Below are 27,668 nucleotides of genomic sequence, written 5' to 3'. Positions count from 1 at the left end.
GAGACTCCTTTATAGTGTGGGTAGTCCGGTGTGGAGCACGTTGGTGCACGCCTTCCTCGGTCGCCTCCAAGGGCTCCAATATGACGGGCAGCTCTTTTTTTTTCTCCACCCGAGGGGTCTTCCGAGAGACCTTTCAGAGCTGCCGGTCTTCTACCAGGACCTCCTCCAGACCTGGAAGCTCTTTTTGGCAACCAGGTCCTTTGTGGCCACTGAGGGGGTGGACCTCCTCGCGGAGCCCCTGCTACACAACTCCGATCTACATGTGCAGGTGGCAGAGTCTCCCTCAGTGCGCCAGAGGTTGGTCCTGGCAGAAACCACTAGGGTCGGAGACCTCCTGGACTATGACGGGGGGGACTGGGTGGATCCCCATGTGCTCAGTCGGCACATGGGGCTCTCCACCCTTCTGACCCCCCTGCGCATACTCCAGGGGGTGGAGGCCGCCTTGTCACTCGTTTCTCTCGTCTTCCTGCAGCAGGCCCTGCAAGAGGGCGCTCCCCGCCCACCCCTCACCCCGGGCCCTCCGGACATTTTTATTTGGCCCCTGTTCCATGAGCTCCCACACCCAGAGCCAGCTGCACATCCTACAGCCAGTCCAGTTCCAAACCACGCCTAGAGGACAACTGTACACGCTCGTGCTCCACACACTGCATTTCCTCACCCTTGTGTCCCACCCTGACACCAAATGGCGGGACTATCTTCCATCTAAAGGGGGTGAGGAGCCCCGGTGGGCCAGCCTTTATTCCACCTTGGTCCCACGGCCTGCCGGGGACATCAGTTGGCGGCTCCTTCGTGGAGCCGTGAGCACAGGCATGTACCTGGCGCGGTTCACATCCATACTCGAGGCCTGCCCCTTTTGCGGCATGAGGGAGAACCTGGCGCATGCCTATCTTGAATGTGCCAGGTTGCAGCCCTGATTCCAGTTGTCTTGTCCTCTTGTCGAGGTTCTGGCTGCACTTTTCCCCGCTCCTGTTCCTTTTTGCACACTCCATCCTTGGCCCCATGCAGTCACGAGACCTCCTCTTCAACCTCCTCCTGGCCCTGGCCAAACTCTCCATCTACACTACCAGGAGGAGGATGCTGGACAAGGGGGCGTTCTGCCACTGTGGGGCCTATTTCCGTTCTTCCCTAGTTTCATGTATCCGGGCAGAGTTCCACTGTGCAGTGTCCGCTGGCTCCCTCAACACCTTTGAGGAGCAGTGGACGCTGTCCGGGGTTCTCTGCTCGGTGTCCCCATCCAGTACCCTCGTTTTGAACCTATGACCTTCACCTCAGTCCCTGTTTTTCTCATTTGTTGTCCCCCGTAGTCACTTGGTCCCTGAGTCCAGTGGTCTCTCCCGCTAGGCTGGGGGAGGGGCCTTTAGAAGTGGGCAGGCTTGCGCCCGCTTACCTCCCAGGTTTCCCAATAAGACTACAGTGCGAATCCATAGATTGTTACCAGGGCCGGCTCTAGGCACCAGCAAAACAAGCTGGTGCTTGGGGCGGCATGGCCGGCGCCAGAATGCCGCCCCTAAAAATGTGCCCTGGCCGCCCTAGCTCACCTCCGCTGCTGCTGCCACGGCGTGCGAAACAGCTGATTCGTGCGCCGCTGCTCCCCCTCCCTCCCAGGCTCTCAAACCTGGGAGGGAGAGCAGCGGCGCGCGGAACAGCTGTTTCTCGCGCTGCGGCGGCTCGGGGTCTCCCCCTCCCTCCCAGGCTCTCAAACCTGGGAGGGAGGGGGAGATCCTGAGCGGCCGTTTTGCGCGCCGCTGCTCCCTCTCCGTCCCAGGCTTGAGAGCCTGGGAGGGAGGGGGAGAAGCGACGCCCGTGCCGCGGCCACTCGGAGTCTCCCCATCCCTCCCAGGCTCTCAAACCTGACGGGGGGGAGACTCCGAGTGACCGCGGCGTGGCGCCGCTTCTCCGCCTCCCTCCTAGGCTTGAGAGCCTGGGGGGAGGAGGCAGGGCTGGGGATTTGAGGAAGGGGCGGAGTTGTGACGGGGCCAGGGGTGGGGTAATTAAGTAAGGGGTGGCGGGCGGCCAAAATTGTTTTTACTTTGGGCGGCAAAAATCCTAGAGCTGGCCCTGATTGTTACTCATGAACAACTGCCCGTAAAGGAATATCTCCCTTCCTGATGGTTTTTGTTTCTTTTTTTTATAGTCTGTTCATGTGATGATGATAAGGAGCTGGAGAGAGGTAAGTCAAGAGAGGAGCCATGTATGTTTTTTAATAAACTGTGTGAATTGTTTAAAAGTAGCTTGATGGCGGAGAGGAACTTCAGGACTAATAGAATTTTTAAAGTATAATCTGATTAGAGTGTTCAGAATTTATATAATAGCTACATATCCAGCTATGTCCCAAGAATAGCTTTTTACCACAATATGCTTTGGGGCAATTTCCAGCATATACTTGGGTACTGAATAGGAATTGTATTTTTTTCTCTCCCTTATCTTCTTTGCAAAAATATTTTAATGTCTTGAAATGTTTCCACCTTCACTGACTTGAAAGAGGTACAGTATGTATTCAGTTTACAATTATACAGTCCTCTGTAGTATAAGTCAATTACCATTGAGGGTAATTAACCATTGAAACAATTTACCTAGGATCATGATGGATTCTCCATCACAGACAATTTTAAAATGAAGATTGGAAGTTTTTCTAAAAGATCTGCTCTAGGCATTGTTTTGGGGAAGTTCTATGGTCTGTGTTGTCCAGGAGTCAGGCTAGATGATCACAAAGGTTCCTTCTGGCATTGGAATCTATGAACCAGCCAGTGATAAAAGCATAGGCTTGTTTTAGGTTAGAGAGACCAGGAGAACTTAGTGCACAGAAAAAGGAAAAGTAAGCGCCAGCCAATCATAGCAGCATGGGCTTCTTTTAAATCCCCACATCCCAGAGTGCTGAGGCCTCAGTACCTTTGAAGTTACTCCTGGTGCTTCTACCCTAAGCATAAGGACAGGTTAGTGAATGGAACTATCTGCCAGGGAAGCCTGGGGAATTATTTTTGCTGCACTGCAATGGTGGGCTATAGAGGACTTGTGAAACATCCCTTCAAACAAATCTCTGGAGCCAATTCTGACCCCCTTCCTGGTCCTAATTACACTGCTCCAGTGGTGCACAGAAGGCATTAAAGGTACCACAACCAGCCTGTGGGGGAGAGGAGTTTCCCTGGTATAGATGCAGAGTAGGGCCAGCTTTACACTGCATTCTCACAGCCCCCAGGGTAAGGGCTGTGCCTGGGGAGTGCTATCCAAACTCTGGGTTGCGGCGCAGTCTGGGTAAGGCTGCTGTAAATTAGGGCTAGTCTATGCTACTGCTTAAATCGATCTAACTTAGGCCACTCGGGTGTGCAAAAGACACCCCCCTGATTGAGGCAAGTTAGATTGACCTAAGCCAGGGGTTCTCAAACTGGGGGTCAGGACCCCTCAGGGGGTCGCGAGGTGTCAGGTGAAACCCGGCTTCACCTCCAGCATTTATAATAGTGTTAAATATTTAAAAAGTATTTTTAATTTATAAGGGGGGTTGCCCTCAGAGGCTTGCTGTGTGAAAGGGGTCACCACCACAAAAGTTTGAGAACCACTGACCTAAGCACTGTCTACACTGGCACTATGTCGGCGGGAGATGCTCTCCCGCCGACGTAGCTTCCGCTTCTCACTGAGGTAGAATAATTATGTCAACAGGAGAGCTCTCTCCCGTCAACGTAGCATGTCTTCACCAGATGCACTACAGTGGTGCAGCTGCGCTGATGTATCTCTGTAGTGTATACTTAGCTCTGTAGTGTATACTGCACCTCCTGTTCACCTGCATCTCAGAATCTCGGGGACAAATTATCTTGCTTGCTTTGGCCAAACTGAGGAGATGTGGTCCAAATGAGGAAGTGGAAACACAATGCATTCACTGCTTACGCGGGGTCTGAAAACCTCTAAGTCAGATACAGACTGACTAGTTGCTGGTTTAAACCTTTCCAGACTGCTGTACCCCTTTCAGGATTCTGATTTGTCTTGTGTATTCCCAAGTTACACCACACTTAAAAACTACTTGCTTACAAAATCAGACATAAAAATACAAAAGTGTCACAGCATGCTATTACTGAAAAATTGCTTATTTTCTCATTTTTACCATATAATTGGAATATAAATATTGTACTTACATTTCAATGTTAGTATATAGAGCAGTATAAACAAGTCATCTGAGAAATTTTAGTTTGTACTGACTTGACTAGTGCTTTTTATGTAGCCTGTTATACAACTAGGCAAATATCTAGCTAAGTTGATGTACCCCCTGGAAGACCTCTGCGTAACCCATGGGGTACCCATACCTCTGGTTGAGAACCACTGGTTTAAATGACAGTGGATAAAATCTTGGTCCTGTTGAAGTCCGGGGCAAAACTTTTTTTATTGTCTTAAATAGGGCCAAGATTTCACCCCAATTGTTTAAAATTCAAAATCTCTGAAATTATTTCTGTTAAAATGCTTGGCCTTGTATGTCTAAATCTGTGTTTCTCAACCTCTTCCAGGTTGACAACCGCTTATTTGAAATAAAAAATTTCCCCTACCTCCTTACATTTACTACAAGAGTAAAAAATGTATCCATAATAAGCCTTTGTAATGTATTTGTAGTTTTGAGAGGCTGACAGAATACTTGACCTAGAAAGGTAAGTGGGGGAGCAAGATTTTCTTTGCTTGAGATTGTAATAGTTTTCAATGCCTTGAGATCCACACAATTGTCTTTCATCACTTGCCTGGGGGTCACGACTCACTGGTTGGGAAACACTGGCTTAAAGGATTGCTGTTCTGGAATTCTGAGGAGTTCCATATTGCTTGTACATCTAATTTTAGAGAGTGGATCACCTTTTGAAACAAGACTGTCTTACTGAGGCCCTGGCTCTAGCATGGTCTTTTCATGAAGGTAAAGCAAAGGCTGTAGTAGGTAAGTTAATTTTAAAGCAATGGGGTAGCTTTTATACAAATGCACACAGAAGCAAGCATTATTCAAAAGAAATTAAAGCAAGAATTGTGTCAGTGAAGAATAAAAAGCTCGTGTAGTTTGAATGTGACTAGAATGATGCAAATGTGTTGACCATGGGCTGACTGGTTTTTGCAGAGTTGGGCAGTTTCCTAGTAAAGTCTTCTCTCCTTCTAGTAATTAGCTGTTTGAAGGCAAAGCACCTCCCCCACCCCTACTGGCTTATGGGGTAATTACACCTTTACCTCGATATAACGCTGTCCTCTGGAGCCAAAAAATCTTACCGCGTTATAGGTGAAACCGCGTTATATCGAACTTGCTTTGATCCACCGGTGTGTGCAGCCCTGCCCCCCCGGAATGCTGCTTTACCATGTTATATCCGAATTCGTGTTGTATCGGGTCGCGTTATATCTGGGTAGAGGTGTATTTCCATCTGCTTTCACTTTCCTGGAAAAGTACAATTGTAAAGAATGTGGCTCTTGGAAAATGAGGCTTGTAATAGGGGATTACTGAAAAGCAGTGTTTCATACCTTGCTAGAAGGTTCCCAGGGCTCCAAGGAAGTGTTTATATGAATTTTAAAAAATGTTAGAGGCCCCTGGTGATTAAAAATGCACAAGAGGGGCAAGGTGGCGCATCTTCACTTACGTGCAGGCATGACTAAGGAGCCAGCATAGATAGCTTCTATGCAGGGGATTGCTAGGACAGCTGGAAAGCACACTAGTTCAGTGCTTCCCTGCAGTTGTGCTAGTTGGTGGAGTTTTTTTGAGGTCCTATTGGGTACTAAAGTAACACCCTCTCCTCTAAGTGTCCTTCGCTGATGAAGTATGTTACATATGCCTGTGCCTGCTTTGCTGAATTTCACCAATGAACTATAATTTGTATGGTTCACCTTAGGTTTTCTCTAAATAATTTTTTGATGGATTTTGACAGGTTGCTCTTTTTTTAAGTTCCGGGACATAGTCAAATATCCTTTTGTGTATATATCCTTGTATATCTTTGTAATACAGTATAATCTCAGAATTACAAACACCTTGGGAATGGAGGTTGTTCGTAACTCTGAACAAAATGTTATAGTTGTTCTTTCAGAAGTTTACAACTGAACATTGACGTAATACAGTTTTGAAACTTTACTGTGCAGGAAAAAAGTGCTGTTTTGAACCATATTAATTTTAATGAAATCATTAAAACTTTTACTTTATTTTTTTTGTTAGTAGTTTGTTTAACAGTACTATACTGTACATTATTTGTTTTTTCATCTCTGCTGCTGCCTGATTGTATACTTCTGGTTCCAAATGAGGTGTCTGGTTGACCGGTCAGTTAATTACTCTGTTCATAACTCTGAGGTTCTACTGTACTTGAATAAATGAAAATAACAAATTTTAGTTTCTACACATCACAATTTTCAATGTACAGAGGAATTGCATATTTTTATTGGGATATATGTATTTTGCACTTGTAGTGCAGTAAATTAGCCCCTTTCATGCAAAGATCTCAACGCATCTTATGAGTACGGTAATAATTATACCTCACAAAACTAATCTAAGGGATTATAAACATGCAGGTAATGACTGAGTTACCTAAAACTCAATCAGGAGGATTTGAATAGGGCAGTATCAGAACAGGGCCCTTTCAAAAATTTTTTTCTAAAACAATCAATGAAGAAATTAAGTTAATCTTCATGTGAAGTGTAGGTTTCGTTTGGTAATGTGAAGGGCCTGTCTGTATGAGGTATGTCTAGGTATGTTCAGGATATCCGGACACCTGCAGCTAAAGGGTTACAGCAGTTACGTATTCGATAATCTCTGAGTTTTGGGAGCTGAAATGAGTCCTCACTTCCATTTGCATATTGATTATGAAAAGGAACCTTTGTTTTTGTTTCTCTTTGTGTTCCTTTACAGGGTTGTCTGGGGATGGCAATAAGCGAAAGGCTGTCATTGCAGACCGAGTGAGTTCCAAATCCCAATTTCATATGTATTGATACCACTTTTCATTTACCCCACAACTATTTATGAAAGAATTAGCTTCTGTCCTCCAAAAATCTCTGTGGGTGTGCATATGTGGATTGTGATTGATTTTTTTAAATCATGAGCTTTATTTTAAAAGAGAACTGATTAGAAACTAGTGATAGGGCACACTGACAGACCGTATACTTCAGGTAAAAGCTACTTGTAGGATGTGGTATCTAGCATACCCCAAATTTCTGCCTCTTGGCACTTCACAGGTACCAGAGTCCCATTGCCCAGCCAGTATGTATCCTTCAAGAATTGGACTTCACTACTCCAATATTGGCAGCTATCCTGCATGTACCTAACCTGACTTCCAGTGGGTATCTTAAATGTGCCTGTACCTGCAAAATAATCCCTTCAGTTGACATTGCCCAGTTGCCCGAGTCTTGTTTTTTGCGGGCAAATATTTATTTGCAGCAAAGATCAGTTCAGAGGTAACTTAAATATTTAACCTGCCCTCAGACTCTTGAACATCCCTTTGTTCGCAGGCACAGAGGCTTTCCCAAACCAACTATCCCCAGTGTGTTTTTAAACAGTGAAAATCTATGGCAAGGATTGGCAACCTTTGGCACGTGGCCCGTCAGGGAAATCCGCTGGCGGGCCGGGCCAGTTTGGTTACTTGCAGCATCTGCAGGTTTGGCCGATCACAGCTCTCACTGGCCACGGTTCGCTGCTCCAGGCCAATGGGGGTTGCGGGAAGCAGCGCCGGCCGAGGGATGTGCTGGCTGCCGCTTCCCGCAACCTCCATTGGCCTGGAGCGGTGAACCGTGGCCAGTGGGAGCTGCGATCGGCCAAACCTGCAGACGCTGCAGATAAACAAACCGGCCTGGCCCACCCCACCAGTGGATTTCCCTGATGGGCCACGTGCCAAAGGTTGCCAATCCCTAGGGTGACCAGCTGTCCCGATTTTATAGGTATGGTCCTGATTTTTGGGTCTCTTTCTCACATAGGCACCTATTACCCCCCCCCCACCTCCTGTTCCGATTTTTGACACTTGCTATCTGGTCAGCCTACCAATCTCTGATCTATGGCAATAGTTTGATGTAAATAGTGGGAGTCTTTTATATTGGAGAAATGACTTTCATTTATCCTGAGCAAAACTAGGAAGCTGCTACATTTGTAACTCATGCATCTTGTTAGTTGTGAAGAGTCTGTTTCAGCTTCCACCCGTTTCCCATTCTTACTTTTTGTACCAACAATCAGGAAAAAGCAAACAGAGGGACATGCAGAATAGACATTCTGGCAGCCTCTATTTATATTATAGAAACCATTTATATGCTCGGATGTCCTTGGTAGAGCAAAACCAGGAATTTTTTGATAGGATGAGAATCCTTCAGCTGTCTGACCATCGAAAGGCTCAGTTCCAAGCTGAAATCTCAGTGGAGGAAGCAGAATGCTGTTGGCCCCAACTGCCATTAGAAGCATTTTCAGAGAAATTCTTGCTCAGGTCCTGTGGTCTTAGGCTGTGTTAGAGGGCTTTCCCTTCACTCCCTCCCCTGGTTTTTGTCACACACACAGACAGACAGAAAGCAGAAGACCAGAAGTTCCAAGTGCAGGCAATGCAATGTTTATTGGGGTTAGTTCCAAGCAATCATATCCATAGCTCTACACGCCAGCAGAGTCTGTTCCCCAGTGTTCCGTTCCCAGTTCTGACCCAACAGAGCATTACCCTGTTTCCCCCTTCCTAGCTCTGACACCGCAGAGCCTTGCTTGTGTCCCTGCTTCTTATCATTCCCTCCTTCTTATCAGGTCCAAATATACCTGCAGTGCATGCCCCTAGTTGCACTCTTTACAGCTTATGATCATGTTCCATATTTGGAGGCTTGTGAGTGGAGTTTTCATCCCACTTCTTTTGTATCCCATGGGAGGGGTAAAGAATGAGGTTGTGCTCTGGCCAAGGCCAGGCTTTTCTTTGGCTTTGTGTTTCTTATGCCCTCCCCTTTGCCCCTTCTAACTGGTTGCTTGACCTTGACTTGAGAGAAGAGTCAGACAGCCTTCCAGTGTATGCTCGTATGTTCTACTCCCACCATACCCTGTAACATTTTAGCTGTGCTCTGTTTCTTATCTTATCTCTTTCTCATTGTACTAACAAACCCATCTAGCTGGGCAGAAGCAAGGTCTTTATCCTTTGTTCACACGCATTAGTATAAGATATATGTGAATATATAGATTATAAGAGTATCAAAAATCAAATTGGGTTGGGGCACGGGAGGGGGTCAGGGGTGCAGTCTCTGGGGGGCGCTTACCTCAAGTTGCTCCCAGAAACAGCGGCTCCTACATGGAGGTGCGGCCAGGTGGCTCTTTGTGCTGCCCCGTTCACAGGTGCCACCCCTGCAGCTCCCATTGGCTGGGAACCACAGTTGCAGGGGCGGTGCTTGGGGGCTCCGGGGCTTCCCCCACCCCTGGCTCCCCCATGCGTAGGAGCCAGATGGGGGACATGCCACTGCTTCCAGGAGCCGCATGGAGCGGGGCAAGCCCCCGACCCTGCTCCCCATCAGGAGCTTGAGGGACAGATTAAAACATCTGGAGGGCCGGATGTGGCCCCCGGGTCATAGTTTGCCCACCCCTCCATTAGAGCTTTTCAAATAACATGTTTTTTCAAATAACATTTTTCAACATGGCAAAGTGTGTTTTCCCTTAACCTCATTATTGGAAATGGCTGAACCATTTTGGGTGAAATTTTGCAAAAAAAATTGTCTGAGGCACATACATGGCATGCAGAATTTCAGGTGGAACAGTTAATTTAGCAAAGTTTTATAACCAACTGAAAACAAGTTTTTATAATGGGAAACGTTGGGCAACATTAATACGGTGGTGCTACCAACCCTGCTCATAGTAGTATGTGAGGAAAATTTCCCACTGTTCTCTTTTCATCTAGATGGTTGAAATCCTCTTCCATTATGCTGATAGAACTTTGAAGAAATGTCCTGACCAGGGAAAAATCCAAGTTATGGAGCAACACTTTCAGGTACAGCACCTCAGATGCTCTCTTGGTCAACACTTTGCAATTTAGATTAAAATTGTAGCTTTTCTCTGAAAGTCATTGACTTTTTTTATATAATAAGTTTTAAATGTTCTTGAAACATTCATGAAATGTGATTTTTTTTTTTTTTGAGAAATTAGGTATTAGCTAATACTAGGTATTCTTAATTCAAGTATGACTGTTCTCATTTTCAATGCTTCTAATCTACACCAGTAGAAATAGACTGAATCCCCTGTGTGCTCTGTTAGGGTATGTAGCAATCCTCTACAGGCCAGCATCATAATTAGCTTGAGAGTTCTGGAGTATTCCAAAATCAGTCCAACAAACGGGAGTTTGTATATGGAATATTCCAGAACTGAAATGCTGTGGTGTTGAACAGCTCTTCCAGAAGGCAGTGAGCTCTTGGGACATGATGACCAGAAAATGACTCAACTTCCTAATTCTCTGGATGAAGAATAAGATGCTCCGCTCTGCATCTGGAGCACTGATGTGGCCTTCGGGAGGCTTCATTCAAATCTGCTTTCAAAGTTGTTACATTTTGTTATCTGTTCTTTAAAAGTTGAGCCTCTTTGAACAATGGCATAATTACACCTTAATTCGACCCTGGCTAGACAGGTGAAGATTGAGTACGTCAAGCTGAGCAGTGTCCAGAGATGAATTTGTGGAATTCTGGATACCCACAGCAGAGACTTGAGGGGTTCACAATGGAATGTGATCCCTTTGGGAAAAGTAAAAGCTTTGCCGAACAAGGTACCAGAGAGTGAGCTCTGCCACTGGACTTGGTTTTCTCAGGTGTTCCAGAGAAGGCTGTCCAGGCTAACAGGTACAGGTTTAAGGGTTCCTAGAACTCTCAGTAGAGGGGTAGCCTCACCCGCTGAATTAGGAGAAAATTTAGATATATTTTAATGTTCTAAAATGTTTAATCAGTCTGCCAACTCCTACTTCAGAAGATTTATGGAGAGGAAGAATAGCTGCCTTTTGTCTTCAACCATCTCTAATCCCCTCAGATGCCCCGGTTCTCAGTAATATTAAATGGGGCACCAGAATAATCTGGAACATACCTCAAAATTTTCCTCAAGAATTAACTCTTGTCCAGCTCTGTCAGAAACCTTTTCTGAAAATCCATTGCCACAAGAATCCAAATCAAACTCACTGGCCATTGTCTCCTTATTTTCCCTTTGTCCAGCTGAGCCCAAATCCCCTGTCACCCACTCATCAAGTATGGAAGATTTTTAAAAGGTCTTGAAACCTGCAAATTGAGATGCATACATGTGTTGCTGTCATGTTTTGTCCTCGTACTCCTCCTCTGTAATTGATACATCTTTGTCAATTTTGTCTGTATTGTGTCTGTAACAGCCTGCCTAACAGGGCCCAGATATGATTTGCAGTCTCTGCCAGCTGCTGTACTAAAATAATTTTTTTGTTACTGCTGGAATTTGGAAAGGCCTGTGATGTGGGTGTAGCTGTGGAGGAGTTACAGCTGTATAATTGTATCTTTTGTGCAGGAAAATCAGGCTAATTGGGCAACTGCCTAAATGTGAGAGCTACCTGCTATTTGACTGTCATTGATTCTTCACAATATTGATCATATTGATAATGTATGCCATTTGACAGTACCTTTCATTGAGTTACTCACACTTTCTTAATGGTCTTTCTACAGGATATGGTGCCTGTCATAGTCGATTACTGCCTTTTACTTCAGCGAACGTAAGAGAGTTTGCATGCTTGTCTGTCAGGTTAATGAAACCATAGGAATTGCAATCACAAATCAGGCCAGTGGCCCATCTAGTCCTGTATGTTCTGTCTCGTGGTGACCTGCACAGGTGTTGAAAAACCTGATAGCTGACAATTATGGAATAATATGCCAAAAGGGGAAGTTTGTTTTTAACCTCCTCCCTATTGCCAAGCCAGTTATGCAATAAAGTAGGAGGATTTATCACTTCTAATTTTTTTTAACCCTACCTGATGTAACTGACTTTCCTGTATCCATGTAAATGTCCAAGACTTCTTTGAATTCCATCAATACACTTATATTTGATCGATCTATCCAATCTTTATAGCTTTTATGATGGAACTGGTCACCATACTATCTCAGCACCTCCATTCTAGATTTTTTTTTTCTTGCTAGCACTACTGTGAAATTAACTTGACAGATTTTTCCTTTTATGAATTTTCTACGTTTCCCCCACCGAGTAATTTCTCGTCCTTTGAACAAATGGCTTAGAACCCTAGGCTATGAATATTCATCCCACTTCAAAAGTAATGTTTTTGGTTCATTCACCTTACACCCTTCCGGTAAAATTATTAAACCACAGTTTCAGTCTATGTAAGAGCAGGAAAATGTCACGTCAAGAAAATGAAAAGTTGACACTGCTTTAATTTTTCATTAAAAAATTTCTCATTTCCACTTAATCACTTTATTTTTTAAAAAAATCTGTTTACAGAGAGTTCTGTTTAGTTTACGTGCACATTGCTTTCCCTCAATACTTCTCTTTATCTCCTCTAGTAAATCATCACTCACTTGCTTAGAAACCAAGTGCCACCCTTCCAACTCCAAGAATTAGATGAGATAGAATTGGAAAAGATTTTCTAGGTCTACTAGTTCTTGTCCCTATTTTACTTCAGGACTTTTCCTGCATGTTAAATGCTTATTCGAGCTTGTCTACAAATTAGTTATGCCACCTAACTATGCCAGTCTAGTTAAAGCAATACAACTCCCCATTGTGGACACAGTTGAATTGATCTAGTGCTTATACTGATCTATTTTATCCTATAGGGAAGGGAAATAAAGTTTTTTATATTGGTATAGCTGCATCCACCCCAGGAGTTGTGCTGGTTATAACTATATGGTTAAAAATCAAGCTAACCAAAATAGTTGTGTACAGAAACTGTGTGGACCTAGCACCTCTCTGACTTTATTTGGAGGCACTTCATTGTCTAATTTTCACTGTTCTTTGAAAAAACGGTTTCACCAGCTTCCAGTGGTGGATGTAGCCTCTGTGTTTAATGAGTGCATCACACCATTGGTTCTCTGCCAGGGGTTCGGGACCCCTGGGAGGCCGTGTGCAGGTTTCCAGGGGTTCGTCGTGCATGGCCAGTGTTAAGACTTGCTAGGGCCCAGGGCAGAAAGCCAAAGCCCTGCTGTGCAGTACTGCAGCTTGGGGCCCCGAAGCCCACCACCTGTAGCTAAAGCTGAAGCCTGAGCAACTTAGCTTTGTGATGCCCCCTGTAGCAGTTGCCCTCTTTGCTACCCCTCAACGCCAGCCCTGGCTTTTATATGCAGAAAAACAGTTGTTGGGGCACAGCTGGGCCATGGAGTTTCTATAGCATGTTTGAGGGCGGGGGGCTGAGGGGCTCAGGGGCTCAGAAAGAAAAAGGTTGAGAACCCTTGCACTATACTAAACTCTAGTGTAATCACATTATGAAACAAAACAAAAAAATAAATAAAAAGAGCATGATGTAATGAATGCTAGGGCAGGGGTGTGGTCCGGTGAGGGTCCAGGGCCCGCTCTCAGTGCTGGTCACCCTGGGGCCTTGCCAGTTACTCCCATCAGGGAGGCATCTCTGCTCAGCATCTGGATCTTCCTGCACAGAGTGGGGAGAGGCCCCACAATGAGCCTAGTGCCGTGCTGCCTAGAGAATGGGACACATGGGGCACCCTCATGCCCCCCCCCTACCCACACATTCTCTGGCAGACTTTGCCCTTTGGGCTTCCCTGGCAGCATGTGACTCTGACATCATTGCACGGTGATATGGCGGGGAGCAGTACCACCATGATACATATGCTGGGCTATAGCGCTGCATGTGATTTCTCATGCAAAGGAGTGAATACAGCTCTCTGCCTGCCCCCCCCCCCCGGGTGTTTTTGTGGGTGCAATTGAACCCATGAACCACTCTGCTAAAGCTGCCTCTACTAGCTTCCCTCCTAGGCTACGATATGATGGATACATTTGTAAAAATGTTAAACTGTGTCTATATTGGTGTTAAGTGGGATTACCAATTGTTAAGCTAAGAAATGCTGAATGCTGTAGTCCCCTCGGTTTGTATAGAAAGCAGGTCATTATAACACTTAATAGATTTTAATTAATCTTCATTTTAACAAGTAATTGTCACTTTTTTTCTCTTAGTGACCTTCTGTTCAGCCAGATGTATGACAAATTGAGTGAGAATTCAGTGGCAAAGGGTGTTTTTCTGGAGTGCCTGGAGCCTTACATTTTAAGTGATAAGTTGATGGGAATGACCGCTCAAGTGATGAAAGACTTGCTGCTTCACTACCAAGATAAGAACCTAATGGAGGACATGGAGGCCTGCATTGTGCATATGGATATCACCAGCCTAGACATACAGCAGGTGAACTGCCATGTTAACTTAGCCTATGTTATACAGGAGGTCAGACTAGATGATCACAACGGTTCTTTAAGAGATTGCGTATGTCCATTCCACTTCAGATGTGTGTGCACCCAGTGCACCAGAGTCAGAAATTTTTTCCCCTTGGTGGTATCTTTTGGGGCAGTGCGTGCAACCTCCACTGCTTCATGCTTCTGCACTTTGGTATAAAGGGCAGATTGACCCTGACTGCTCTCAGTTCATTTTTGCCTCCCATAATTGGTAGTTGGAGCACGTTAGCTTGTTCCTACTTTCTCTTTCAGGGAATTTTTTTTCTCTCTGGTATATAATTATTGGTACTCATTGCATAGTTAATTAGTGCTTTAGTGTAAGTTTCATTGGTCATTTTTCTTAGTTTTCTTAGCATGTCGGTTCCTGTTTGTTCTGGATGCTGATGCCAAGTACCAGAACATGCTCGGTCTTTGGGCTTTCAGCCTTGCATTGTCAGCAAGAAATCTGCCAGTCAGTGACCCTAATAGAATTATAGAATATCAGGGTTGGAAGGGACCTCAGGAGGTCATCTAGTCCAACCCCCTGCTCAAGGCAGGACCAATTCCCAACTAAATCATCCCAGCCAGGGCTTTGTCAAGCCAGGCCTTAAAAACCTCCAAGGAAGGAGATTCCACCACCTCCCGAGGTAAGGCATTCCAGTGCTTCACCACCCTCCTAGTGAAATAGTGTTTCCTAATATCCAACCTAGATCTCCCCCACTGCAACTTGAGACCATTGCTCCTTGTTCTGTCATCTGCCACCACTGAGAACAGCCGAGCTCCATCCTCTTTGGAACCCTCCTTCAGGTAGTTGAAAGCAGCTATCAAATCCCCCCTCATTCTTCTCTTCTGGAGACTAAACAACCCCAGTTCCCTGAGCCTCTCCTCGTAAGTCATGTGCTCCAGACCCCTAATCATTTTTGTTGCCCTCCGCTGGACTCTTTCCAATTTTTCCACATCCTTCTCGTAGTGTGGGGCCCAAAACTGGACACAGTACTCCAGATGAGGTCTCACCAATGTCGAATAAAGGGGAACGATCACTTTCCTCAATCGGCTGGCAATGCCCCTACTTATATCCTCCATTCCAGGTCCCTTAAGTACCATGGTGAGGGTCACATATGGGACACTGTCAAATCTGCAGAGACTTCCAGTCCTGGACCAAAATGGGCAGGGAGGTGAGACTGCATCACCTTCTCCTGGAGGCCATCCTGTGTTCACCTTCCTGCTTGACATGGTCACTGAGTGTCAGGATCCCAACAAAGGCAGTCAGGGCCAAGAGTCAGAGCAGGGACAGAATTGATGCTGGAAGTAGCAGAGATGTTCGTAGTTGGGTTACAGGCCAGGATTGATACCAAAGGTCAGGGTCTGAATCAGGTTTCAGGGTCCGAGTCAGGAGGCAAAGTCCTAATCAAGCTGAGGTAAAAGCCAGGAATTCAGAAGCAAGGAGCAGGAACAGTTGTGGTAGCTACAGGAGATCCACATTGTTGCAAGGATACTTCCTGGAACACCCCTGTGGTTTATATCGGACAGGGAGCTGATCAGGAGCCATGAGACTGCTGTCTGTCAAACCCTTCAGGTGGAACTTCCCATGGTCTGTGTCCACAGTGGGTCATGGGAAGTGAAGTTGCAAGCTGGTTACAGCTGCCACTGAGTGGTAGCCTGGAGATATCAGTTATCTAGTTGCTCTGCAGTCATGGGTTCTAGACCCATAGGGCCTTACCTCTTCACTTCTTCTTCTTCCTCTGTTAGAAGTGTGCCTCAGACTCTGCACCTATCCCATTCCCTGGAGCCGATGAAGAAACACAGACAGCATGCCTTGAAGGGCCAGACTCCTCCAAAATATTGAGGTCCCCAGTACTGTCTGCCAGCAAACAAGCTGGATGGCAGGACATCTCTGGGAAGATGCATTTTGGGCACAGACTTCATCTTGCCCGGAGTCATTGACTCTGGCACTGGTGTTTGTGCTGCTGAGGTGGACTCCCACTGCAGTACCATCCCCTTCGATGCAGCAGCAGGGAAATCTCTTAGTACCAGCAATGCTGGAAGCTTATGCTGTGGCAGGGGACCTACTGTCTCTTGGTGCTGGATTCTCCAGCAGTGCAGGAGACAAATCAACCGGTACCTATTGATCCCTCAGGCTGTGTTTTCAGACTTGCCTCCAAGACTCTCAGTATTGTGATGGACTTCAGACTTTCCGGCACTTCCTTGTGCAGTGCAGTCCAGAGGCAAACTCAGCATGCTGTCTCTAGTACCAACCTCTCTGGATGTGTGCCACTTGACCTCAGCACCGCATGGTACAGCATGTCCATGGTCAGGTGACTCAGGATCTTTCATCAGAGACTGAGGTAGGCTTCTAAGCCCCTTGCTCCTCTCTCGCCTGTCTCATGATGATTCTGCTCCTGGTGCCTGGCAAACATCCTAAGGTGATCAAGGGATCTGGATCCTTGGGCTGTTAGGGCTTGGGTCCTATACCCTACCAATGGCCGTATTAGAACCCATGGGATTTTTCCACCACCACCACCAGATCCGACCAGCTTCATCTTCCTTCTAGATCACCAAGTGGATGACAGATTATTTTCCATGAGGAGGCTCAGGATGTTACTCCCAGTACCGAGCAGGAACAGCCTCACGTGCCAGAAGTCCCATCATTTCCATACAGGAGGTGTCAGGCGCGTCCTTGCCTTTTCAGGGTGACTCCAGGCCCTACCAGAAGTTGATAGAGGGTTGCTTCCTCTCTTGATGTTCTAGTCAAGGTAGTGCAATAGAGTTCTATGGGCAGGTGGAACTACTGGCATCAGTAGGACCTTTCCAAATGCTCTACCTATAAATGAAGCCATTCTGGAGCCCGCAAGATTGTTGTGGCAAATGCCATCATCTCTGCTGCTGACAGCCAAGAGAATCGAGCAAAGGTACTTCGTCCCTTCTCGGGGCTATCAACATTTATACCTCCATCCCTTGGGTTCCTTGGGCTCTTGTTTACTGCCAAGACAAGCATCAGGAATAGCCTCCTCCCCGAAAGGATAAAGAAGCAAAGAGACTGAGTATTTTCCATAGAAAGCTTTATTCCACTACTGGCCTGCAGTTTGTTTCTCTAATTAGCGTGCCTTTTTGGCCAGATAACATTTTTCCCTCTGGGGCCATGTACTGAAGTTTGCAAACAAATTACCAGACAGTGCCAGGCCACCTTGGCAAATGGGTAGCTAGGACCTTTCTCCAAGTTGCATTAGATGGGGTGGATTTGGCAGCTAGAGTGATGGCATCAGCAGAAACAATGCACAGATGTTCATCATGGTTTCAGTCATTGGGTGTTCTGCAGGAGGTCCAACAGACTATCCAGAATCTCTCCTTTGAGGGATCCTACCCTCTTCTCTTAGCAGACTGTGAGAAGATTCAGAGCTCAAAGACTTGAGGGCCACTCTGAAATCATTGGGCATTTACACTCCTTTCCCTGAAATGAACAGTTCTGTCTTCAGTCATACCAATGATACCCGCTTGTCACTCCTAGATAGCCTGACTACTACAGGAAAAATCACAAGGGGAGACCTACACCTCCTCAGTTTTCTTTTGTGGTAGGGTCTTGTAGACAGCCAGGAATTTGTAAGCAGCCTGTTTGACTGCCTTTCAGGAACAGAATATCGGTTAGTTATAGGCCAGTTTCTCTCACCCCTGTTTTTTCCAACAGTTTATCCTATTTGCTATGCATTTAGGGCAGAATTACCATGGATTTACAATAACGTTTTGAGACCTCTCAATTACCAAGTTTTTAATCTCCTTAATGTGTGCCATGTCATTTTTATATCATTATAGTTTTTTAATCAGAATTTTGTATGGTACAAAATCAAATGTCTTAGAAGTCTATTATCTTTATCAACCAAACTTGTAATCTTGATTTAAAAAAAAAATCAAGTTAGTTTGACAGGATCTATTGTCTATAAACCAGTGGTGATTTCCACTAATTACATTACCCTCCTTTAATTCTTTACTAATTGAGTCCCAATTGAGGAGCTCCATTATCTTGCCACGGATCGATATCAGGCAGACAGGCCTATAATTAGTTGGGTCACCCTTTTTTAAAAATGGCACACTAACTTTCTTCCAATCTTCTGGAACTTTGCTTGGCTAGAACTAGGTTGTTTAAGTCATCCTCCCAGCTGTTCATGTCAGACATAACATGACATATAACAGACATTTGTAAAACTGCAACTTTGGTTGTTGGTGTACACAACTCATTACGCCGTAAAGGTATTTCATCATTCTAGAGATGAGGCCAAGTTTGGTCGAGTAGTCCGTCAGTTATTGTTCAGGTACTGAAACCCAGGTTGAACTGCTTGTGAGTCACTTGAAGTGAAATGGACATATGCAGTCACTCAAAAGAAAAAATGGTTACTAACCAGTTATATAGCTGTTGTTCTTTGAGATGTTGCACATGTCCGTTTCCTGACCCACTCTCCTTCCCCTCTATATGAGAGGCACTGGAGATGGTATGAAATGCCCCAACTAATATCAGTAGGGGTAAAAAATCTCTAATTTTGGCACACTGAGTAGGCACACACCTGAATTAGAATGGCATGTGGAACTCATCTTGAAGAACAAGACTTACAGAACAGGTTAGTAACTGATTTTTTTGTTTTGTTTTCTTTCTGGTCTTGGAATCTATGAATCTATGCATGGACTTCATCTGCACGAGAGGCAGCTCTGTTGTACAAGGCAGCATTGTACATATCCTAGGATACTCCTTGTAAACTTCTCTCTTTTTGTAACTGCTGGCCCAGCAAACTCCACCTGGATTTGGGAAGTTAAGCTGTGTTATTTCCTCCTTCCCCAACGTCACCAGTAATAAAAGCTATGCAGGCCAAACTCAGACCTTACTATACTTAAACAACCCCATTGTCTTCAGTCAGTAACTGAAGATAGACTTTAACCCAGAGAACAGCATGTTAGAGAAACTACACTCCACATTCTTTTAAACACACTAATTTAATAAAATATTTTAATACGTGTATTGTTTAGGGCATTGTGCCCAATTTGTGGCCTGGGGGATGACATAGTTGCCTTCAAGGGTGACTGAGTTAAGAAGAAAATATTCTCAATGCACTGTAGCCTCTATTTTTGTTTTCAGCCAACGCATTTGAAGTGGGCCATCACTACAAGGAGGTGGTAGGGCCCATGGTCACCCACGTGCCTTCCTTCTAGCCCCAGGGGCAGCTGTGTTGTGAGCTGGAAGCACTAATGGCTACTGTCTCCTCTGCATTTGCTCATCAGCTTGGCAGGGAGAAGGGTAACTCCGGTTGCTCCATTGTCTGCTTCCCTGCTAGGCTGTGGAAGCCCCAGGGGGAGCACTGAAGGAGCTCAGCAGGCTTGATCTTGGCCTAGGGGAGCACATAGCAAAGGATGGTTCCTTTCATCTTCTCAGCCTCCAGGGCAACCCAGGAGAGGGGAAAAGCTGAGAAGCAGCCACCAATCACTGCCCCATCATTCTCTGCCCTGGCACAAGTTAGAGCAACCTGGACATTGCTCTAACTTGGTTTGGCATGCTGTAAAGCAGCTGGGACTAGCCAGAGTGCAGCATTCTTTAGCTGCATCCACTCCTGATATGCCCCCTGCACCAGGATATTGGAGTAAAATATACTGACTCACGGCTGCTGGGTGTTCCAAGCAAGGGGCTCCCTTTTTGACACCTGAGTTAGTGAAAAGGGAGTGTACCAGGGTAGAGAATCCTCAGGGTATGAACTGTGGCCCCGTAACTTTTTTGAAATAATATATTTAACCTGTAGGCTGGTGGGCACCCCTGGTTTGGGGCTGGCTGATGGCATGGTGACAGAACAACTTACTAACTCAACAAAAGCCATGACATTTGGAGAGCTGTTCTCTTGGGTCCCTTGCTCCAGAGGTCAAGGGTGTAAGGAATTGGGAAGACCTGGATTTCTCATTCTGGTACCTCAGACAGGCCCTGGATTTCAGGTGTACATCCTGGTAGCTTGGCAGAGTTCTGCGTATGGCAAATTCTCACTTGTGTAACTTTGCACGCTGCCCTCGCCCCCTCAACAACACCCCCTCCCCCAAAATAACCCACCCATGCTGCTGTTTTCCTGTAGCTGGCTAGGATAAGTACTATGGTCAAAGCTGTCTTTGAGTGAATACAGGAAGGGAAATTAATGGGATAATGGAAGATGTTAGGCTGTTCTGTACAAGGATTCTCTACATCTGAGGAAATCTGCTTTGTTTCCATGCAGGTAGTTCTCCTGTGCTGGGAAAATCATCTGTATGATGCCATGATCTATGTGTACAACAGTGGAATGAATGACTTCATTAGTCCGATGGAGGTAGGAAGACTAGTCATGATCTATGCTTGTGGTACCTAATGTCACATTTTAATCCATCCATCCCCTTTTTTGTTTCTCCCTGCACCTTTCATAAGACATTGGGAAGGATTGTTTCCATCTACATATTTTAATTTTTCAAACTGCAGTGAGATATTGGTCTGTGCCATTCAGCACTCATCTTTATCTGAGGGTCAGTTTGTAAAGCTCTGATCACTTACTGATCTGCTAATTTGGTGCGTGCTGCATGTTCTTCCCTGTGATTCTGAGCATGGGAGTTTTGCTGATAGCTAGTGTACAGTGTATACAGATTCACCTCTTGCTCCTCTCTCCTACTGTATCTAGTGTGCATTTTTCATATTTCTCTGGGAATATTCGGTGAAACTTGATCAAATGCCTTTCTTAAATCTAAGTATACCCTAAAATGTCTAAGGTATCAGTGCTCTACTGAGTGTCAGACCACAACACTGGCAGATCTAATGTCTGTAACAATATAAAACTAAACAAGTACAAAAAAACCCAGATGCAACACAATAAGTAAGGGTTAAACAGAATGCATGTTACAATCTGAGCTGCTTTGTCTCCATGTTGCTGATGGCCATTCTGACAATGGGATGTAATGCACAACAATAGCATCCCATCTTCTGTCCAACTGGGAATCAGCAGGTGAGAGAATGAGTTTTTCTTTAGGCACCCCACTCTGTGCAGTGTCGTTTTGTCTGTTGGGAGTACCTAGTGTTTTAGCGCCATCTAATGAGAATGTACCTGTGTGTGGTGGTGGTCAGAACTACAACAGGAGCAGCCTCTGCATAGTGGCAGGTTTTTAATTCTAGTATTGGGGCACAGGCTATCAATACCAGGCATGTCTCCTGTGGAAGGACCCAGTAGAGTGATATGGCTGAAGGCTGGGTGGATAAAAATCAATGATTTAAAAAAAATAAAAATAAAAAAGCTATTTTTTTATTTAAATAGCATTTTTTTTATAAAATGCTTTTTGAGGAAAAAACCTATCTAAAGATAGTTTTAATTAAGATACATTATAGCTCAAAGATATCTCATCAAGGAATAGGGATTATAAATTCTAATTCTGTAGTATGAGACAATATATTAATGTAATGTTTAATAAAAGTTTTGTAAATGAATTCCAATAGTTCATGGATTAGGGACCCAATCTTATGGGGTTCCAGGGGCTTCTGTACAGATTATTTAGGTTAATATTTCTATCTACCCAATGGGACTCAGTGCTCAGTCTAGAAAATACCATCAGAGATGCTTAGTTTTGCAATTCTCAGACTGAATTTGTCTCCAGAGATAACATGCTTGTTAACAGCAAAAATGTTTTTAAATAAATAATATATAGAGGTGAGAAATAACAGACCTCAACCCTATTGTCCCTCTGCAAATTTGTGTACACAGAGTCAATCTCTTACCTCTCTATAAAAGTGCAAAGTTTCAAAAAGTTAATGAATAGAAGATTGTTGGGGGCAGAATAGATCTGGACAAGGAGAAGTCTGGAGATAAATGAGACGGGAGGGACAGGCGGTAGAAACAAAAGTGAGACTGTTTGAGCAGCATATTCCAGAAGTCTTGAGGTCTTTCTGAGTGTAGCCTTCATTGATTTGAGATCTACCATACCATTCTCTCACTAGAAGGGAAAACCTATAATGGCAGCAGGTCGTAAAAGAGACCCAGTTTGGGAATATTTTAATGAAGTTCCTCTACCGGTGGGTAAGATAGGCATGTGTGCAAAATGCAAACAGTGCAAAAAAGAAATGCAAGGCCTTCGGAGACAGTGAAACCCTCTCCCTCACGCTCCCCAGCCAGATCTGAACCAATTGGGAGCATGGCTTCACCCTCTCAGGAGCAGAGGCAAGAAGTACAACGGTTTCCGAGGAGAGACTTTAACAAGGGTAAAGGGTCTCCCGCAAGATCCTTACCCTCTGTATTGACAGCTCAGAAGGCAGGTGCCTCAGGCTGTCACAACGCCTGAGCCGCAGCTCCCGCCGAGCACAGAGGCAGGGACCCGATCTCCCGTACCGGGAAGGTCTCCTCGGCACCAGTCCACTCAGCACCAAAAACAGACGCAGTGCTGACAGCATGCTCTGCTCCGGTGCCGAAAAGAACATCAGCACCGAACCTGCCTGCTGCTCCAGTACAGGCAGCGGACCCCCTGCAGGGCACCTCCAAGCGACCCGCGGCACCGGAAAAACTCAGACTCGGTAATTTGCCTGAGCACAGATCATGCTCAGTACAGTCCAGGGAGCAGGAGCAACAGTTTCTCAGTTAATGTGACCTCTCAGTGGCACCTGAGCCTAATTCCCCACTCCTGGATACACAAGGCTCACATTTTGAACAGCCACTCTCCCCACTTGACCTGGCTACCTTTACTGACCGCGAACCTGATATGCATCAGCAGGCGGAGTTCTCCCCACCTGCCTCTCCTCCTCCACTGGAACCTTTTCCACCTCAGGTCACAGCTCACAACCACCAGTCTCAATTTCCCTACTTCACCCCCCCCGCCCCCATGGGCGGCACCTGAGTTCTCCTACCCTATGCCTTGGCCTCAGTGGTACCCTGGGCCACATCCTTCTGCCACTCACCCTCAAGCCCCTTCCACCAAACCTCTACCTCCTTCTGCACCTCGATCTCCAGCTCTGTCTACTTCTAGAGCACCTGAATTTCCCCCTTCCTCCCAAGAACGTGAGCTATGGACCATATCCTGACTCACCGACCCCTAACTCTCCATCTGCTCCAGACAGAACTCTCTTCCCTCCCCCTCCACAGAACGTGGACGATTGTAAACAATTTCAACAACTTTTCAAGAGGGTGGCACTCAGCCAAGATATCCCCTTAGAAGAGGTTCAGGAGACACAACACAGACTCCTCAAAATCCTCCAACCCTCTGCGCCCTCAAGGATTGTGCTCCCCATAAATGATGCACTCCTGGAACCAGCTGACACTCTCTGGCAGACTCCAGCCTTTCTTACCAACTTCCAAAAAGGCTGAACATAAATACTATGTTCCTACTAAGGATACTGACTTTTTATTTTTTCATCCACAACCAAACTCTCTTGTTATGGATGCAGTTGCACAAAGGACGAAACAGCCACACTATCGACCCACCCCGCAAGACAAGGACCTTAAATGCCTTGATGTCTTGGGTCTCAAGGTTTATACGTTCTCCACTCTACAGTTCAGAATTGCAAACTATTCTGCCCTCCTTGAAAGCTATGACTTGGATAATTACAATAAACTTTTTGAATTTGCCTCCCTTATTCCAGAGGATAGGAGAGCAGACTTCAAGTCAGTCCTTGTTGAGGGCCAATTGATTTCAAGAATGGCCCTACAAGCATCTCTAGACACAGCAGCCCATACTACTGCAACTGCTGTGGTTATGTGCAGATCTTCATGGCTCTCTGCATCCGGCATCCCTAAAGACCGGCAGACCAAAGTGGAGGACCTCTCCTTTGATAAAGATAAGCTCTTTTCCACAAAAAACAATGAAGTCCTTCACACCATGAAAGATTCTAGAGCGACACTGTGTATCCTGGGCATTCACCCATCCCTTCCCAGGAGATGACGATACCAACCTTATCAAAGACCACGCACACAACAGTATTACCGGCCTCAACCCAGACCATATGATATAACCAGGAATCGCGCCAGAACTCCTAAGTGCAGACAAAATCAAGCACAAGCAACTACCTCGCACACATCAGGAAATAAACAACAATTTTGAAGCATTGGTCGAGGGTCTGCATGACCACCCCTTGATTCCACCACCTACTTGCCCATTTGGCCACCGCTTCCAGGGTTTCCAACATGCCTGGCAGCAGATTACGCAGGACCGTTAGGTCCTCGAAATAGTTCAGTCCAGTTACTCCATCCCTTTTATATCCTACCCTCCTACCCTTCCCCATCCTTCTTCAGGGACTCTTCTCAGGAGCACTTACTTTGCGCAGAAGTGGCTCACCTTCTACAACTAGGTGCAGTGGAACCTGTGCCAACACAACATTGAGGGAAAGGTTTCTATTCCCATTACTTTCTGACCCAGAAAAAGACCGGGGGATGGAGGCCTATACTAGCCCTACGCCGACTGAACAAATTCGTGAGGATATAAAGATTCAAGATGGTCATACTGGGCACAATAATACCTGCACTGGATCAAGGGGACTGGTTCACAGCCCTCGACCTACAGGATGCTTATTTTCATGTACAGGAACTCCTCACTTAACGTTGTAGTTATGTTCCTGAAAAATGGAACTTTACGCAAAACGATGTTAAACGAATCCAATTTCCCCATAAGAATTAATGTAAATGATGGGGTTAGGTTCCAGGGAAATTTTTTCACCAGACAAAAGACTATATTTTACACTTACACTCACTCACTCACTCACACTCTCACACTCTCTCTCTCTCTCTCTCTCTCTCTCTCTAAGTTTTAAACAAGCAATTTAATACTGGTACACAGTGATGATGATTGTGAAGCTTGGTTGAGGTGGAGGAGTCAGAGGGTGGGATATTTTCCAGAGAATGCCTTACTGCTAAATGAACTAGCAATTGATTGAGTCCTCAAGGGTTAACTCTCACAACACTCTACAAGGCAGCAGGAAAGGAGGGAGGGCAGACACACACACCTTGTGTGTGAGAGGAAAAAATGCACATTTCCCCTTTAAGTAGCTGACCCCAGGCTTAAGTACACTGCCTTGTTAATTAAATCAGCTTGCTGAGACCAGAGACAGCAGCTACTGCCTAGAAGCTCCCTCCCTCCGTTGTGTATCTCCCCCCCCCCCCCCGCCCCGCTCTATGGAAGATGGGGTAAGCAGGGTGTAGGAGCACGGGGGAAGGCGAGACACCCTGACATTAGCCCCCTTTTTCCCCCCTTTTGGCCTCCCCCCATACAGCAAGCAGGAGTCTCTGGGAGCAGCTCCAAGGGACAGGGCAGGAGCAGCACAAGGCAGCTGCTGCACAGGGAACTTAGGGGGGAATGGGGAGCTGATAGGGGGGCTGCTGGTCCGCCCTGGTTCCAACCACCCACCAGCTAGCTGCAACGGGCTTCTCTTCCTGCAAGCAGTGGACAAAACAGGTGGCTGCCAAGCGACGTTAGAAGGGAGCATTTCACAACTTTAAACGAGCATGTTCCCTAATTGAGCAGCAACTTAACATCAAAACGATGTTAACTGGGACGACTTTAAGTGAGGAGTTCCTGTATCAGTTCATCCAGCCCACAGACGCTTCCTAGGATTCACTATCAGACACGACCATTTTCAATACAGAGTTCTTCCTTTCGGACTCTCCACAGCACTGAGAGCTTTTTCCAAGACTCTAGCCGTTGTCGTGGCTCACCTCCACAGACATGGGATCATGCTTTTCCCTTACCCGATCACATTCCCTATGCATGGAAGCCATCTGGCTATGGAATTGGTGCATACATCACATACAAATCATTCCTTCATACCTACCTGTCTGCCACAACACTACTGCCGATGCACTCAGCAGGCACTTCTCGACAGAACACGGATGGGAACTGCACCCCGCAATACTTCAACAGCTCTTCTCCCTCTGGGGCACCCCATCAATAGACCTCTTTGCCACAACCCAGAATCGCAAATGTCATCTATTTTGTTCCAGAGCGGGACTCAGGACTGCATCCCTAGGAGATGCATTCCTCATCCCCTGGAACAATTCTCTCCTGTACGCCTTCCCACCAATCCCTCTGCTACACAGGTTATTCGCAAGATCAGAGATGACAAGGCCTGGGTCATATTTATTGCCCCGGCTTGGCTGAGACAGTCGTGGTATCCATACCTACTCCGCATGTCCTCCTGTCATCCATGGACTCTCCCCAGCAGATCAGATCTGCTTTCCCAGGACAACAGATGGGTTCTTCACCCTCAGCTCCAGAAACTCCACCTGACAGCCCGGTTCCTTCATGGTTCCAAACCCACGAACTAACTTGTTCCAAGCAAGTTTGATACGTCATCCTGCACAGTAGAAAAGACTCCACTCGTAAAACTTACCTGCAAAAGTGGAAATGTTTCTCCCTCTGGTGCTCACATAATCACTTAACACCCCATGCGGTAACCCTCCCTAGCATCCTAGACTACCTTCTAAAATTGAAACAGGATGGACTCTTGCTCAGCTCCATCAGAGTACACCTGGCGGCACTTACCACCTTCCATGACTTGTTAGAAGGCTACTCACTCTTTACCCACCCCACCATAAAACTATTTCTCATGGGCCTACAAAATCCCTACCTGGAAATTTATCCAGCGGCAGCTACATGGAATCTTAACCTCGTTCTTTGCGGTATCGTAAAACCTCCATTTGAGCCCTTGGCTACCTCTTCTCTTCTTCATACGTCCATGAAGGTAGCTTTTTTAGTTGCAATAACATCAGCAAGGAGAGTAGGAGAAATAAGCGCCCTGATGGCCTATCCTCCCTACACAATCTTCTGCAAAGACAGTCACTATGAGACCACATCCTAAGTTTCTCCCTAAGGGGTGTCCACCATCCACCTTAACCAACCTATATACTTACCTACTTTCTATCCCAAACCTCACAAGACTCTGCACGAGGCAACTCTGCATGCTCTCGACATCAGGCGAGCAATTGCCTTTTATTTAGACAGGACTAAAACATCTCATAAGTCCCCGTGACTCTTTGTCTCCAGTACCGAAAGATCGAAAGGTACAGCTTCTCTAGGCAACACCTGTCCATGTGGCTCTCTGACTGCATCAGATCCTGTTACCGCATCCAAAATATTCAACCACCTGAAGGCATTAGAACTCATTCCACTCGAGCCATGTCGAAATTCGTTGCCTTCCTACATAACGTACCCATTCCTGTAAAGCAGCTACATGGTCATTTGAACACACGTTTGCCAAACGCAATGCTATCACGCAGGATACCATGGCAGACACCATAGTAGGTCATACAGTACTCACTGCTGCAGCTCCAAAGTCCCACCAACCATAGTGGGTACTGCTCCGCATTCACCTAGAATGGAGCACCCACAGGGACAGCACTCAAAGAAGAGAAAG

At 45.9% G+C, this 27,668-nt stretch overlaps 1 protein-coding gene across 1 annotated transcript in view; it reads left to right on the top strand.

The window, feature by feature from the left end:
* The window catches only part of VPS8 (VPS8 subunit of CORVET complex), a 264,970-nt gene that overhangs the window by 73,877 nt on the left and 163,425 nt on the right, over positions 1–27,668 (top strand). Inside the window, exons 17-23 of the mRNA XM_034781874.1 lie at positions 2,135–2,170; positions 4,813–4,903; positions 6,839–6,885; positions 9,825–9,914; positions 11,590–11,636; positions 14,057–14,279; positions 20,539–20,628. Coding sequence (XP_034637765.1) covers positions 2,135–2,170; positions 4,813–4,903; positions 6,839–6,885; positions 9,825–9,914; positions 11,590–11,636; positions 14,057–14,279; positions 20,539–20,628 — 624 coding nt within the window. The remainder of the gene's footprint in view (positions 1–2,134; positions 2,171–4,812; positions 4,904–6,838; positions 6,886–9,824; positions 9,915–11,589; positions 11,637–14,056; positions 14,280–20,538; positions 20,629–27,668) is intronic.

Source organism: Trachemys scripta, chromosome 9, assembly GCF_013100865.1.
Source record: "Trachemys scripta elegans isolate TJP31775 chromosome 9, CAS_Tse_1.0, whole genome shotgun sequence".
Taxonomy (NCBI): Eukaryota; Metazoa; Chordata; order Testudines; family Emydidae; genus Trachemys; species Trachemys scripta.
The sequence above is the reverse complement of the archived record's forward strand: the minus strand, read 5'-3'. Positions and strand labels throughout refer to the sequence as shown.